The following is a 17,015-nucleotide window of genomic DNA, read 5'->3' as shown; positions in this document are numbered from 1 at the left end:
CTCAAACGTGGGGCTGTTCACTGAAGATTCTAGTGTTCAGCTCCTCCGATAATGAAATAGCCCATGCCAACCTACAACAGGATCTGGATAACATCCAGGCTTGGGTTGGCATATGGCAGGTAACATTTGCACCACATAAGTACCAGGTAATCACTATCTTGAAGAAGACAAAGCCCAGTCATTTCTCCCAACCTTCACTGACACCCCCATTGTAGAGTCCTCCACTATCATCATACTGGGGTGGGCAGGGGGTCACGATTGACCAGAAGCTTAACTCAACCAACCATATCAACATGGTGGCTACAAGGGCAGGGAAGAGGCTGGGTAGTACCTCACCTCCTGACCCCTCAAAACTTCTGTCATCTACAAGGCTCAAGGCTGGAATGTGATGGATTACTCACCACTTGTGTGGTTGGGTACAACCACAACAACACTCGAAGTTCAACATGATCCAGGACCGAGCAGCTTGCTTGATCAGTGTCCCCACCACTTGCTCCATCCCCTGGCATTGCGTGGTGCAGTATATGATCTACAGGATGCACTGAAGAAACCACGGTTATTTCAACTCCCCTGCAAGCTCTACCACAAAGAAGAATAGGGGCAGTGATGTTGTGGGAACACTTACCTCTGGACTTGACTATTCCAATGCTCTCCTGACCGGTCTCCCATCTTCCACCCTCCATAAACTTGAGCTCATCTAAAACTCTGCTGCCCACATCCTAACTCGCACCAGGTCCCGTTCACCCATCACCCCTGGGCTCGCTGACCTACATTGGCTCCTGGTCCAGGAACGCCTTGATTTTTAAAAATCTCATCCTTGTTTTCAAATGGCCTCTGCCCTCCCTATCTCTGTAACCTCCTCCAGCCCTACCAGCTCTCCGAGTTCTTTGTGCTTCTCCAATTCCTGCCTCTTGCGCATCCTTGATTTTAATCGCTCCACCATTGGCATCCTTGCCTTCAGCTGCCTAGGCCCTAAGCTCTGGAATTTCCTCCATAAACCTCTCTACCCTCTCTCTCCTCCTTGAAGGCGCTCCTTAAAATCCACCTCTTTGACCAAGCTTTTGGTCACCTGTCCTAATAACTCCTTATCATAGAAAATTCACGGCACAGAAGGAGGCCATTCGGCCCATTGTGTCCACGCCAGCTGAGAAACGAGCCATCCAGCCTAATCCCACTTTCCCACATTTGATCCGTAGCTGGCTCGGTGTCAAATTTTGTTTGAAACTCGCTCCTGTGAAGCACCTCGGGACGCTTTACAACGTTAAACACCACCATCAACTCCAGGTTTGCCTCCAAGTCATTCACCATCCTGATTTGGACATGTATCGCCCTTCCTTTATTGGCCCAGAATTTGCTGTGTCCGTTCAATGAATGGTGGCCACTGTTAATTAGACTTGCTCTTGCTCATTTAATTTCCATGATATTTTGCACTGGAACTTGCTGCAAGTGGGAGATGGAAACAGTGCGGTGCCCTCTACAGGGCATCCAGGATCTGAGTGAACAGGGCAAGCACCTGTGTATCTCCTTAACCAATCAGATTGAAGGATTGTTAAATGAACAGTGTAAGGACTGAACAAGGAAATGTAAGTTAGAATAGTGAATTCAATGTCAAATCAGGTACAGAAAGATAAATAGAGAGGGAAAGAAAGACTGGATTAAGAGAGAGAGAAAAAAAGAGACAAAGAAAAAGATTTTAAAATTTTTTTTTTAAATCTCCAACAGCAATTAAAGCCTGAAGGAATGAGGCTCCACACTTGTAAGAGTTAATTTTCAGTGCCGGAGAGGTTGTTTCACGCTGTTACAAAGGGTACTTAGACTGAAATGGACAAATTCCTAACTTTCTGTGATGAGTTTAGTTCGTATCAACCATGCAAGTACAGGAACTTCATGCCCTTCAGTGCATTTGAATGGTGAGTCAGTCAGCGAGATGCCGTTTTTGCAAAGCTAACAGCGGAATGGCACATGTCGGACAGCAACTTTCGGATTTTCACGTTTAACTGCACATCTGCCCTCGCCTGAAGTTGCTGTGCGATTTATGCATATATAACAGTGAGCGCCGTTAGCCTCACTGTTATTTTGACAGCGAATTCAAGGCCATTATCACTAGATCAATATTCTGGTATTCCCTACCGAACGCCTTTGTAGGAGCACCATCAGCACAAGGACTGCAATGGTTTCAGGAGATTTCCCTCCATCACCTTAACAGGGAAACTAGGGAACTTAAAAAATACCACCTTGCCGGCATCGCTCATATCGTAATAACAAATTTTTAAAAATTACTGTAATGTTGACTGCTGCTAAATTATGGCTAATTATCAAATACATCTGTTATTGTATAACAGATTTAGGCAAGTATTCAAATCAATGAACTGCATGTTAGCCATAAGATGGCACTATCTTCTAAAACAGAGCTGTTGTATTTAGGAAATGCTAAAAATTGAGCTATTAATGGGTTATAATGTGTTCAGTGATTCAAACTAGTATTGGCACATTTCCTGGACACACTGTCTCATCACTTTTAGAAGTGACAATATAAATATATCACATTTTTTAAAAATGTAATTACTATTTCGCTCTTAGGAGGAAGAAATGTCAATGCTGGGAGAAGTAACCCATCTGCAGACTATTGCAGATGACCTGACTAATCTGACGATGGATCCTCACAAACTGCCGACAGCCAGTGAGCAGGTCAGTCAGTCAGCAGCCCTTGAAATGATAGAAATTTTCCGTTAAACTGAAGATCGTCAGCTTAATTATGCTTTATGAAATTTACTTTGAGAAGTCATCACTTGGGTGATTTAAATATTTTCAGAAGCTTCATGTGTAAATAACAAATCCTGTTATGTCACTCAGCATGCAGCAATGTTGAAATGAACAGGGTTAAAACTGCAGGTTTCCTACCTACATTGTAAAATCTATAAATTGCAATTTAACTAACCAGTAATTTTTGAAGTGTAATTTTTTTTAAATTGTCAATTTTATAATTTTTATTTCAGGTAATTATTGACCTGAAGGGCTCTGATTATAACTGGACATACCAAACTCCTCCATCTTCTCCAAGCACCACCATGTCCAGGAAGTCCAGTGTCTGCAGGTATGTGAAGGTACAGATCAGCTGTACCCATGCAGTGTGATTTTACAGCACAGATTAAAGGATAGTTTCAAAATTTGCTGAGTTTGATGCCTAACTTGTACTGTAATGCAGAGGTCAATTCTGTACCTGCATTTTTCCCTCGAGTTTGGTTTATGAGGCATGACACCTGTTTAAATGTAATCAAAGTGTATTGGTATTTTTTAAATAGCTGCAACATTTTAAAAACAATTTATATGAATTTACATTGAAGTGTGCAGAAATATAATTGCAGCCACTGATTAGAATTAGATTAGACAGTGTCTGCCACAGATTAGATTTTTTTGTTTGTATAGCATATAGCAGCCCACCATGTCTGTGCTGGCTCTCTGAAAGAGCTATTCACTCCATCCCATTTATCTACCCTTTCCCAATTAATTTTTTTTCATTTGTATGAAAAACCAATTGAAAAGTCTGTTGTCATGGTGTTTCATGATAAATCACTGTACAGGAGTAACATCCTGCACTGTACTTTCCAATTAGGCTTTTCACTAATCTGGATTAACATTCTAAATGAAGTTTCATCTCCTGTCATCCCAGGCCCAGAATTTCATGTGGGAAATGACAGTTAATTATTCATTGTTGTAAGCCATTTAATTAAGTGTGCAACCAACCTCAAGCTCCATCCATGAGGTTCAGACACTGAAAATTCTGTTTGTGATCCATTCTGACCTACTTGGAATTCTTCATTTTCTGCTTGTTTCTTTTGGAGTAGATTCAATTTATATCAAATTTCTAAAAACCTAGGAACTCATTTAAATCCCATGTGCAGTGTTTAGGAATCCAAAATTATATCAGGAAAAGTTGGTGGATGTACTTTTTCTCAACTGTCTTTACTGGGTTTGTTAACTGCACCTTATAAATATTTAATGATGAACTCATGTAGTGGTGACAGCTAATGGTAAAGCATCAATATTGCACAAACATTTATATTTTTCATTATATAGGGGTAGATTGTCTAGTTTGGCCACCACTTTTATTATGCCATCAGTTTCCAATCTGGATGTCACCTGTTGATTGGCCATTTGGTAGCTTCTTACTTTTTGGTTTGCTAAATTTTGACATCTACTCACTGTAGATCTGCTCTCCCTTACCCCCATTAAGGGCCATTGTAGACACAGCTTACAGGCTTCAACTGCATAGTGCAGTAAAGATTCAAAGTTAAAAGCAATGGCTTTGTTGGACCCCCTATTTCAACGTAAGATTTATGGTAAAACTAGCAACAGGAAGTTCAATAAGTTTGAATATCTGTGTGTAAGCATTTTACAGACAGTGTTACATCATGTTGTTTATTCCGAGAGTTCATTTTTGCTGTTGACTTCACTTGACCCTTTGAATACTGAAATGTCCCATTGCAGCTTTTAAATTCTATTGTTTTCTATCTCATAATATTCAAAATATAATTGTGTTTTTAAATATAATGTAATAATAGTGAATTGTAAAACTACAGAACATTTAGAAAATTAAGCTTAAGAAATAATAATTATGCTTTTTTGGTGCAAAAATACAGTCGTGGTCCTCAAAGGGTCAAACACCAAACTATTTTATATTCAATGCAGAAGAAAAAATGTTTTCCGATGTGATAGTCTACCTTCCTGCCCTGTGTCTGACTGGTTCTGTTGATCATTGTTGGAAAAATCTCCCGTTCTCTGTGATAGAGAGTAGCTGTTGGCATGCTGTGTTTGCATTCATGTCATAAATATTCACTTCTTTTGCTCTAAATAAGAAAAAAAGTTTGCATAGTGCATTGCTGTCTTTAGTTTATTGGATGGACACATTTCTAGTTTGAGCTAACACAGTAACATTGTCAAAGAAATAAGTGTTGTAGGCTGAAGGAACCAGCTGGCATGCCAGGTGTAGTGAATGCCCAACAGTTTGCTTTTTCTTTCTGCACCAATGGCACAGTTCCTATTTATTTTACTTTTTTGATGTGTTTTTGTGGCTTGACAGTGAATGGCTATTGCTTCTGATATGTGGAGCCTGAGTGTTTAACTGTACATGGTCTTCCCCTTCCTGTCCTCCCTTTTGTCTCTCTTAGCAGTCTGAACAGCGTTAACAGTAGTGACTCCAGATCCAGTGGATCCCACTCTCACTCACCCACTTCACACTATCGCTACCGCAGCTCCAACCAGCCGCAACAGGTTCCAATGAGGCTCTCCAGTGTATCATCCCATGACTCTGGCTTCATGTCCCAGGATGCATTCCAGTCAAAGTCCCCTTCCCCAATGCCACCAGAAGGAACCAACCAGGTATGTGAAATTGCAATGCCAACTCCCTGAGGTATGCATTATTAGGTTATGCAGAAATCTAGAATTACAGCCATAACAAGCCTATACTAACACAATACTGTAAACTCAAATGAATCCTTTGAGGGTGCAGTTACATTCCTCAACCACAATGAAACATAATCATATATAAGTATTTTAGATTAATCAAAAAAGTGTCAATTCTGTAAATTTCTCAAACTCTAAAATATAATTGACCATGAGAAACTTGGAGCAATTTAACAGCATTAGATGATAAAATTGGTTATAGTTTAAAATCTGCATAGTACCCTCTGCACTCAAAGGATTAAAGATTTAATTGCCATATGCTACTAATGTTTTACAAATAGATGATATGTTTTGAAAATAAAAAAATTCAATTAAAGAAAGGAGAGTTGTGCTATATGAAGTCAATACAAGTTTTTTTATGTGAATGTTGCTGTCTGTTCCTTGCAATTATTAGTAATAGTTAGGTAGCGAGACTGAACAGGGCCATCCAAGAAAAATTTAACTTTGGTAATGATCTCAGTGCAAAATTATATATAGCTTGATAAAACCACGACAGTAAGATTCTAGGAAGAAAATCGTCTGTCATTATTATCATCCCATTCTTGTGTCTGCTTAATCGCTGTAATGTGAATCTTGAACCATTGCCAAGAACACTGTTTCAAAACGTTATTCAGTGCAAGCATATGCCCATAAGTTTCAGTTCATTATACAGCTGATGTAGTGTTCAGCTGTTTCACCTATTTAAAGCACTTCACTGCATAATCTTTTGGGTATTTAATGCCATTCAAGTTGTTACAAATTTTAACTAATTTGCTTGCAAAGGTGCAGTGGTGATACAAGATGTAGCATTTATACTACTCCATAATTGACATTTATCTTTTTCTAAGACAAACTTGTGTTGCAGTGAGATCTTATCTGTTGTAATACTCTATTTTAGATTTTGATTGTCACAGCCATAAGCATCGGTTTAGAATATATGGCACCTTTCATGACCTCAGGACAGTCCAAAGTGCTTCACAGCCAATGAAGTACTTTTGAAGCGCAATCACTGTTGTAATATAGGAAATACGGCAGCCATTTGGTAACATTTTTGATGGTAGCCATTAGAATTATGGTTTAGTGGACATTGCCCTCAATGTGTGAAGTTTTTGGTTTTCTTTTTACTTCTCTGTTTTGTTTTCTTTAGCTGTCTCTCTTACAATTGAGAGTCAGGTTCATACTTGGAACCAAGGCTTAATTATACTTAGTAAGAGGGAAATTATTGTATGATCACTAATCTATAGTGGGGGTTCACTTTTGCTCAGCAATAAGGGTGAGATGTGCATCCATTAGTAGATCCATAGTATTATCTGATACTTCATTAAAAATATATATATAAATGTTAATCTCATATTTAATGATTACTATTGTTTGTCCTTTTGTAGCATAAAATTACTTGTTTTTCACTTTGTATGCAATCACTGGCTTGTTAGGTGGAAGCAGAAATAGACATGCTAAGTATAATAACCATATTAATGATGTTTGTTGCCAACTAATGCAAGCATACTGCTGTTTCCCATTAACCAGGCTTACTAATTTAATTGTCTCATTAATTAGAAACAAGATTCCTCAACAGAATATATTGTTTACCTTGAACCTTTGTGTTCTGTGCATTAGTATGATTGAATTTTCCTGCCTTTTTATCCTTGAAATGACTTGATGGTGTTAGTTGCTTTTGAAGGTGTTTTGTGACAAATTGGCCCTAACCCTATGCTTTTCTTCTCCCTCTTCCCTGCTTTTTTTTTGCTTTTTTTTCCTCCTCCATTTTGCCTCTTTTCCCCCCCCCCCCCCCCCCTATATTGGTGTGCTGCAGAATTCCTCAAGCTCTGCCTCCTCTGAAGCATCTGAAACGTGCCAATCAGTGAGTGAGTGCAGTTCACCCACTTCAGTAAGCTCGGGTTCTACCATGGGAGCCTGGGCATCAACAGAAAAGGTGATAAATCTTGCTCGCTCTGTCCACCTCCCAGCCTGCGAATCTTCAAATTTAGGACACAGGAAATGTTCAGATTACTGTTACTCTAGCCGCTTTCATCTTTTTCAATCTGTTGATCCTCATGAAATTTATGTTTATGGATTATTAGAGTTAATTGTACATAAAATTGGAATGTTCTGAAATTGTTTAGTCAATTTTAAAAAAACCCACAATGCCAACGGCTCAGTTGAATAAAGTACCAACTGGTGTGGTATTAAACCATGTAGGAGGAGCGAGGTTTAATCCACTAGCTGGGATTGTGATGGGGATACTGTTAATTACCTTCATGTCCTTGAGCGAGGGAGGGGAAAAATATAATCTAAAGTTCCCCTCCTGATTTGCTATTCAGTGACTGTGTGTGTGCGTGCATGCGTCCAGCGAGATTGGGATCAATCTTTGCTGTGATTTCCCCCTCCATTCAAATAGCCTGCTGGCACTTACTGTCCGAGCTCTCATGAATGAACGCTTGGTTGAGGTACCAGAGGACTGTTGGCTTCTGAGAAAGCGTACCCCAACATGCACCATTGCTTTCAGGAGAGGATGGGAAGAAGAATTGGAAAAAGAAAATATCACCAGCTGCTACCGTTGTAATCATCTTAAAGGGGTACTTTTGCATCTTTAGCTTAGCTATTAGTTTCAAGAAGAATACCTGAGCATAATAATGTTCTCTTTCAGCAGGGATATAGGAAACTACTAAAATCCATTGTGATATTTGTAGAGTTATTTGAAGATCATGTTTTTAATAATAGAAATGTTTATTCTTCTGAGTTAACTTTGCTTTAAATAGAATGTTTTACTTTAAATACAAGAAGGATTCCTGTGAGCTTGTTTCCGACTGGACATTCGTTGTAATTTGTGAAGATTGTTCCCAATTCATGGATACTGCTCCCATTGACTTTATATTATAGTTATTGTGACATTCTTCATCATTTTTATTCCATTTGTGTATTTTTTTTTTGTTTTGCTTTTCTTTTTATTTGCAGTTGACAAATGGGTTTGATCACTTCAGTTCATCTAGTGAACCATACCTTGCCTCAGTTGGTACACGCTTTCTCCCACATTTTCAGCCCTCTTCCCGACCCTGTTCCAGACCTTGTTCAGCTGTTCTCCCAGTTTATCCTCATTATTATACCATTGGGCCTGGCATGTTTCCATCATCAAGGGTTCCTAGCTGGAAGGTTTGTGTTTTTCATTTTTTTTAAAGTAGCTTTTGAAAATACATGGTACATTATTTTTCAAAACTGTTTAATAGAATGGTGTTGTCATGTTTTCAAAAACCAATGACAATCTGTAGCTTTTACAAAATAAACTGGAGATAAATAAGTAAAGATAAATTGCGATATTTGCAGTTAACTTATAACACTGTTTGCACAGCAGCTTGTTCAATGAGTAAAACCATTATGATATTGCACTGTTATGACTCTCTCTCACTCTCTCACACCCCCCCCCCCCACACCACCCCCTCCACAACTATAGTGCTTAATCATGCCCTCAAGATGTCGCAAAGTACTTCACATCCAATTAATTCCCCGTTCGCCCCCCTTTACATTCTCTCTCCCCGTCGGCCCGTCCTTTTCTCACTCCTTCCCCCTCCCCCCCCCCCCCCCCCCAAACGGCCCCACTTTTCTCTCTTTTTCCCTTGCCCCCCTTTTCTCTCCTTTCCCTGTCCTCCGACCCTCCCCCCCCCCCTTTTCTCACTTCTCCCCCTCGCCAATGGGCGCCCTTTTCTCTCCCTTTCTCCCCCAGCCGCCCTTTTCTCTCCCTTTCTCCCCCAGCCGCCTCCAATTTGGCCTCACTTGGCCCGCCCTTTTCTCTCTGTCTGTTCTCCTCACTCTTAGCGGAAATAGCAGTGCTGTGCTGCAACTGTTGTGTTATGATTTCTTTAAATTGTAGCCGCTACTAAAGAATTCAGGAGGTGAAAATCATTGATTTCATACTTTTACTTTTCTTGCATAATTCCACTAAATTACCTCCATCTATTTCTCTGTTCTCTTTCTTCCTTCCCTCCTGCCCCAACTAACAATATCCCAGAAACATTTCCTTGTCTGAGAAGGTAATCTGTTCCCAGGCTGCCAAAACCACTTGACTAAACCAACGAAAGTGGCCATATGTGACACTGCTTCCATCCTGCTTTCATTTATACACACACAAACCCCAGTGGAGAAGCATCTGTCTGACACTCTACACTCACACCAGCCATTGTAACCAAGATAGGTGTTCCTCTCGTTGACTTATCTCACAGTCCATGATGCAATGCTTTAGTGCTTTTATTCTGTTTTTTTAAATTTTGTTATCTGATATTGTTAATGGTTCCCTCTCAGGTACTTTCCTCCTCTCCTTTCAATCTGCTGTCGTCATCCCCTCCTCAAAAAACCCACCCTTGACCCCTCTGTCCTCGCAAACTACCACCCCATCTCCAGCCTCCCTTTCCCCTCCAACGTCCTTGAACGTGTTGTTGCCTCCTAAATCCATGCCCATCTTTCCTGCAACTCTATGTTGAATCACTCCAATCAGGTTTCCGCCCCTGCCACAGCACTGAAACGGCACTTATCAATCACAAATGACATCCTATGTGACCGTGGTAAACTATCCCTCCTCATCCTTCTCGACCTGTCTGCAGCCTTTGACATGGTTGACCACACCCTCCTCCTCCAATACCTCTCCTCCGTCATCCAGCTGGGTGGGTCTGCGCTCGCCTGGTTCCATTCTTTTCTATCCAGTCATAGCCAGAGAATCGTAGCCAGGCTTCTCTTCCTGCTCCCACACCGTTACCTCTGGAGTCCCCCAAGGATCTATTCTTGGTCGTCTCCTATTTTTCATCTACGTATAGCCCCTTGGTGACATCATCTGAAAACATAACGTCAGGTTCCTCATGTATGCTGGCGACACCCAGCTCTGATTTATCACACTGCTTGTCCAACATCCAATACTGGATGAGCAGAGATTTCCTCCAACTAAATATTGGGAAGACCGAAGACAATGGCTTCGGTCCCTGCCACAAACTCAGTTCCCTAGCCACTAACTCCATTCCTCTCCCTGGCCACTGTCAGAGGTTGAAACAGACCGTTCGCAACCTTGGTATCATATTTGACCCTGAGATGAGATTCCAATGACATATTCGATCCATCACCAATTCGCCTACTTCCATCTCCGTAACATCGCCCATCTCCGCCCCCGCCACAGCTCATCTGCTGCTGAAACCCTATCCATGCCTTTGTTACCTCGAGACTTGACTCTTCCATTGCTTCCTGACCGGCCTCCCATCTTCCACCCTCCATAAATTTGAGTTCATCCAAAACCCTACTGCCCGTATCCTAACTCGCACCAAGTCCGGTTCACCCATCACCCCCGTGCTCGGTCACCTACATTGGCTCCTGGTCCGGGAATGCCTTGATTTTAAAATTCTCATCCTTGTTTTCAATTTCCTCCATGGCCTCGCCCCTCCCTATCTCTGTAACCTCCTCCAGCCCTACAACCCTCAGATCTCTGCACTCTTTCCAATTTTTGCCTCTTGCACATACTTGATTTTAATCGCTGCACCATTGGTGGCTGAGACTTCAGCTGCCTAGGCCCTAAGCTCTGGAATTCCATCCCTACGCCTCTCAGCCTTTCTTGCTTTAAGACGGTCCTTAAAACCTACCTCTTTGACCAAGCTTTTGGCCACCTGTCCTAATATCGCCTTATGTGGCTCGGTGTCAAATTTTGTTTGAAAGTCGCTCGTGTGAAACGCCTTGGGACGTTTTACTAAGTTAAAGGCGCTATATAAATGCACATTGTTATTTTGATTCAATATTCTTACGGCAGTAGAAAAATTCAGATATTTATTTCCATTTTTAAATACTTGATGTGCTTTAATTAGGACTGGGCAAGACCAGGTCCCTACGATCAGCCAGGAGTAAATACCTTACCTAGGCGTAAAGATTCAGAGCAGCGACGAGATGCTGAAGCTAAGGCCGCAGCTTCAATTGGTCAGAGTGTACAAATGGAGGAGGCTCAGAGAACTAGAAGTATGACTGTCTCTACTTCAGCAAGGGTAATGGCTGTATTATATTGTTAATGTAACATGAATTCTGTGCTCATTGTGGGAGATGCTGTGTACTTTAGATAACCATTTAAAGGAAAACCTATTTACAACCCTCTATTTGGGGACAGCATGCATACATCCTGTTTCTATCGTTGAACATACAATGTTTGTATCTTGCTAATTTTATGGATTAGGCACTATTAATGCTGGATATGTTTTTATATTAACCGCACAATAATTTAGTAGTCTTCGCTGCAAATTTAACTTGGAAGTTCATTTTAAGCTGTTTAATTTTCATGCCATGATATAACAGAATTCGGATTGCGCAGTAAAACAGCTTGGGGAATTTTATATCAGAAAAAGGTAAATTCATGAACACGTGACTCCTAGGCTGAGCCTAGAACAAGCCTAAAGACTTCAGTTTTTAAATATAGGAGAAACCAAACTTCAGTTTTGAAGATCTTGATTTGAATGCTAAATATGGTTGGATTAGATAAACCATAGCTGTAATATTGTGTGGATGGCTTGTTATTGACAGCAAGGGGAGGAGGTGGAAACTCATGAAGAACTGGCATTGGCCCTGAGCCGAGGTCTTCAGCTGGATACTCAGAGGAGCAGTAGGGATTCCTTGCAGTGCTCCAGTGGATATAGCACTCAGACTACCACACCGTGCTGCTCCGAGGACACAATCCCTTCACAAGGTAAATGTGACCATGCTATACTGAAGAGTATATGCAGTCTTTTTTGGTTAAACATCTGGATCCTTGCAATCCTCTGATACCTTAATGGGCACAACAAGCTTTAATGAAAATGAGCCCTGGTATTGTGTACCCAGTGCGCATTTCCCAGTTCCTTGTGAATTTCACAAAAGTTAACCTTGCAGTAATAAACATCATTATTGTTTTACTGTTTGCAGTTTTATTTGGTGTGAAATGTACACCATGTGCTGATGGAAAGCGATATGTTTGAATTATGGGCTTTTCTACCTACTGTCCGTGGCTGATCAGTAGACATGTCTATTGAAAACAAAGATCTGTGTTTAAGTTTATATCACCTTGTATTTTGGAAGGTTGCAAGGAATGTTGGGAATCTTTTGAGTAGGCTGATGTTGAAAACTGATTAAAATTGGTCAGTTGAACAGAAACAGAGGTTTTACATTTATTGAAATGTAAACACAGCTCGAATTATTTCAGTCACCTTTCTCTGTGTGATTAAAGTTACTAAATGTTTTCAAAATGATCTTGAACTTCATTGGTTCCTACACTTCAGTTAAGAACTTGCAAGTGTTCAAATTTGGATGAAACATTTTACTTTTCAGTAATTCAAGTTGATGTATTGGAAATGTATGTTTTCTCTATTGAAAGCTCTTCAATGTTAGTCATGAAAGGACCAGTATCATCAACAGCCCAGTAGCAAAGCAATTTAATTTACACTGGATAACAGTGGTATGGTAGCATCTTCAATTCTCATCCAAGTAACAGGTAGGCACTTGAATCCTTTAACCAATATAGAAGAATTTTCATAATTTCTGAAGTGGCTTGTTATGTAGCTTACACTGGCACCTCACCTTGGTAGGAGAAATAAATTAGATGCTCTGTCTTGGTATTGCCCCGTCAGTTGACTGAGACTTCACTCAGCAGTAGTATAAAAACGATGGAACAATTCTCCTGTCACCTTTTCATGCCACTCTCCCCATACATTCCCATTCAAGTGTGGATGTGTGGCATTAATCCTCACTTGTTTATATGCAGTCTGTTTTGCTAAATTGATGTAACTGGTAATTTACTTCTTGCTTTTTGTCATTTTTGAAAGACAGATTATATCATAATTGGTCAATTGCTCATGATAATACGACTCCTTCTTGGAATTTATTTTGAAAGGTACCATTATCAGATTTGCACATGGTTTGTGCAGTTGTTCATATGATTTACGTATATGTGTAGTAGTATCAGTTAATTAAACATTAAATTCTACTTCTGTGGAGAAATGTCTTCCCATTCAAGGCCTTTAATACAAATCACCTACAAATAAGTGGTGTTTCGAATGCAATTATTTTCCTATTAGAAATAGAGAACCAGAAATGTGTGGTACGTGTGTTTGCGCTGAATGCCACTTTGATTCCTGATTCTGTGATTAGAAGGTAGCAGGAGCAAAGAATGAAGGTGAACACTTAAGATTTCAAACCACGTATTTCCCAATTGTCAGAGCTGTACTACTTAACAGGGTTTTACTGCAATGCAGATTCAATTAAATTTTATATGTTTCAAAAATCATGTTTTTTTTAAATATTTTATTCAGTTTCAGATTATGATTACTTCTCAGTTAGCGGTGATCAAGATAATGAACAGACAGAGTTTGACAAGTCCTCCACCATTCCACGAAATAGTGATATAAGCCAGTCCTATCGCAGAATGTTCCAGGCGAAGCGTCCTGCATCCACAGCAGGCTTACCAACAAACACCGGACCTGTGATGACACCAGGAGTTGCTACAATCCGGCGGACGCCTTCAACCAAACCATTAGTCCGAAGAGGAACGATAGGAGGAGGCCCAATACCAATTAAGACTCCGGTGATCCCTGTTAAAACACCGACTGTGCCTGATGTAAGTAGCTTGTCAGGTGTGCAGCCTGGGTCAGTGGAATGTCCTGAGCAGGGTCCCGAAGCTGCAGAAAGTTTGCAGGCCTCTCCAAAGAGAAGCAGTACATCCACTTGCACACAGGCACCTGCCATCCCTCCGGTGCCATCCCAATCCATAAACCCCACGGAAGAAGAGAGGCAGTCTGTGATGAGCCAACAGATGACAACGGAAGTTGAAGCATCCAGCTTGAGTACCACAGTGGCAGTGGCAGCTGCAGCTGGAGATCAGTCTTGTACTGGTACAGCTTTGAGCCTGCAGGAGTTGGATATGGCAGATGTGCGTTCCACGACCGATGCTGCAGAACCTCCCCAAGGTGAAGACATGCTGAGCGCCATCCGACGTGGGGTGAAACTGAGAAAAACAACCACTAATGACCGTTCGGCCCCGAGATTTTCATAAATGTATAAATTGTATCGTAGAGATTAAGGTGGAGGTCTCTGACTTGGAGCGATCCATTCCAGTGTATATTTGAAAGAAATGATTCTGTTGTAATCTCAGTAACATACCGCCATGTATTTTATTTGAGATGCTCATGCGAGAGGAGACTGGTGGAATAATGAGAAAAGGCAGTGGGGTGGGGGGATCTTTACTAGTTGCATTATCGTTTGGATTTTATGGTCTGTAAATATGAAAACTGTTTTCTGTTGTAGCTGCTTTTTAGTTATCAGTTGCTTTTTTTCCTCCCTTCTGCCAAACCAGAAGGTGCCAAATCATACCTGACATGCTATGAATCTCATTGTAATTTGACAGTCAGAGTGCAACATGTTAAAGATTTTTTTATTAAGGAATGGATGATTTTATTGAAAAGACTGTCATGTAAGGTATTCATTAACTGCAAGCTGATGAAGATTGCACTGAATTAATGGTGCATAGAGGAAAATGAAAGTCTTAATTTATTGGATTTGTCCATTTTAAAAGATTTATTTCTATAGGATGGAGCGATAAGCAGCGTCACTCAGTATTAAACTTAGTTACTGTCTGAACAGTAAATAGAGGGAATTATAGCAGACTACCAGCTAACATAATTTTAAGCAATACAGCGCAAATAGGGCATGATGAGTCAGCGTGGATTTAATGTTTAGTCGTAAATTAAATAGAGTGCCATGACAGTAACAGTCCTTACAAAATGGATGTTTTTACACTGATAGTTAAGCATACTGTAGTTTTCTAGTGCTTAATGTTGATCCTATTGAAATGAGCCATGCCCAATTACAGAACTTATAATTTCATAAGCTGTTTAGACATTGCTTTCCGTTAAATTTAAAATGTCCACAGAAATTAGCTCATTTGTATGCATGTGCCCAGATGTTATTTTCTTTGTACCCACAGCGGTTCATATGCTCTCTTCACCTTTCCCTTCTATTTTTCTAATTTTAAATACGACTTTTAGGCTAAAGCAATGGAACGTATGCGAAATACAGTAGTAACACACCTTTTAAAGACTCAAAGATAGCAGGGAGTTCTCTTGATAAAAATGCCTTTTTCTCAAATTTTCTTTTTAAAAAAAAAAGAGATTAACCCAGCAGGCTGGGGTAAGTAAAAACCCTTATAATGCAACTTTAAGAAAAGTAAGCAAAATCTTCATGCTATGACAGAGCAGTAGCCATAGAATTACAGCTCAGGTCCTATCCCTTGTGCAAATGTACGTTCTGTTAAAAAGACTTTCAGGGGCTTGTTTGTTATGTATTGCAGCTCTTGATTCATATCTAACCCTTTAGTAATATTGAGTACAGGAAGCCACAAATTGAAGAGTGTACAAGCACTGCGTATAGTTGCCACCTCCTGTACACGTGATTAATTCTTTAATAAATATTTAGCGTTTCTGGTAAACTAAGTCTTTGCATTATGTCAACTTTGTATTTCATTCATCATCAGAACTAGTAATGGCTAGTATAAGTCATGCAGTTTTCAGTAAATGCTTAATGCCACAGTCATTCCCATTGTCTGTTTTCCATTCACTCCCATTGACCTTAAGGTGTCAGCACGAGGTGAAAGCAGGTATGTTAACAATGTTTTTGAATACCTTTTGCTTTTCTTTAAGCATTAGCCACTAATCGCATTTAAATGCGGGTGTTTTTAATGCCAGATTTGCAAATATTTTTTACACAATCTTTTAACACCTCAGGAGTCGCAGACAACAGGAGATGAAATAATTTTCATCAAGTACTGAGAGTACAAGAACGTTCTAGAGGCACGAAACATAAAGCCGCTGTTCGTAATAATAAGTGGTGTGAAGCTGTTTTTGATTTTAGTAAGAAAAGCTAGGCAAACCAGCAATTGAAGTTTCACAGTTGCAACATATTTAATAAACAAGCCCCTGGCTAGAAAATAGTATTATCTTTGTAGTGCCTGTGGTGATTCTGATACTAGAACGAAACAGAAAAGACAGTGCTAACCACAAGTCTACAGTGAGACAGGAGTAGTTTATATACAGTAGTAACTCCAGCTGATGCAGATTGCAGATGATGCTAATAGTCGATGGTTACTTACTAGCTCTTTAAAAAAAAATACTAAAATCATAGAGACACAATTGTAATTGTTCAGTACTATAAAAACGTAGGAAAACTTTTCAATAAGAGGTAGTATATTGAAGTAGATTCTAACATTCATCACATATCCTTGCATCTCTTTATGAAGTTAAATATTAAAGAATGTTGCCAAAATTTTAATAATGTGTAAACTGACAGAATTGTTTTTGAAATAGTAAAAATTTGATGTGTTTTGCATATTGTAAAAGCAGGCTATCACACTGAAACTAGAATTGTTTCTAATGGTAAATTATTGTGGTTTTGTTCCTGGTTTGTATTGAGAGTTGACCTCTCCCTGTGCAGTTTTTTTTTGTTTGACAGGTGTAAATATAACAATCTATAATTTTTGTGTCACCCTCTTCTGTGTAATGATTGCTTCAGCCCATATTAAAGAAATGTAAAAAAATCAA

The 17,015-nt window shown here is 39.8% G+C and overlaps 1 protein-coding gene across 4 annotated transcripts in view; it reads left to right on the top strand.

Moving 5' to 3' along the window:
• The window catches only part of LOC137320233 (protein MTSS 1-like), a 169,992-nt gene extending 152,977 nt beyond the window's left edge, over nt 1–17,015 (top strand). Inside the window, exons 8-15 of one of the 4 annotated variants that reach the window (XM_067981976.1) lie at nt 2,581–2,688; nt 2,997–3,094; nt 5,172–5,379; nt 7,256–7,375; nt 8,398–8,592; nt 11,274–11,447; nt 11,977–12,139; nt 13,737–17,015. In XM_067981976.1, the coding sequence (XP_067838077.1) occupies nt 2,581–2,688; nt 2,997–3,094; nt 5,172–5,379; nt 7,256–7,375; nt 8,398–8,592; nt 11,274–11,447; nt 11,977–12,139; nt 13,737–14,476 (1,806 nt within the window). In that variant the 3' untranslated portion in view covers nt 14,477–17,015. Of the gene's footprint in view, nt 1–2,580; nt 2,689–2,996; nt 3,095–5,168; nt 5,380–7,255; nt 7,376–8,397; nt 8,593–11,273; nt 11,448–11,976; nt 12,140–13,736 lie in introns of all 4 variants that reach the window. The other 3 variants (XM_067981975.1, XM_067981978.1, XM_067981977.1) reach the window with 3 other exon arrangements.

The sequence above is a fragment of the Heptranchias perlo genome, chromosome 3 (genome assembly GCF_035084215.1).
Source record: "Heptranchias perlo isolate sHepPer1 chromosome 3, sHepPer1.hap1, whole genome shotgun sequence".
NCBI lineage: Eukaryota > Metazoa > Chordata > Chondrichthyes > Hexanchiformes > Hexanchidae > Heptranchias > Heptranchias perlo.
Note: the sequence above shows the minus strand (reverse complement) of the source record. Positions and strands in the feature narration are given on the sequence as shown.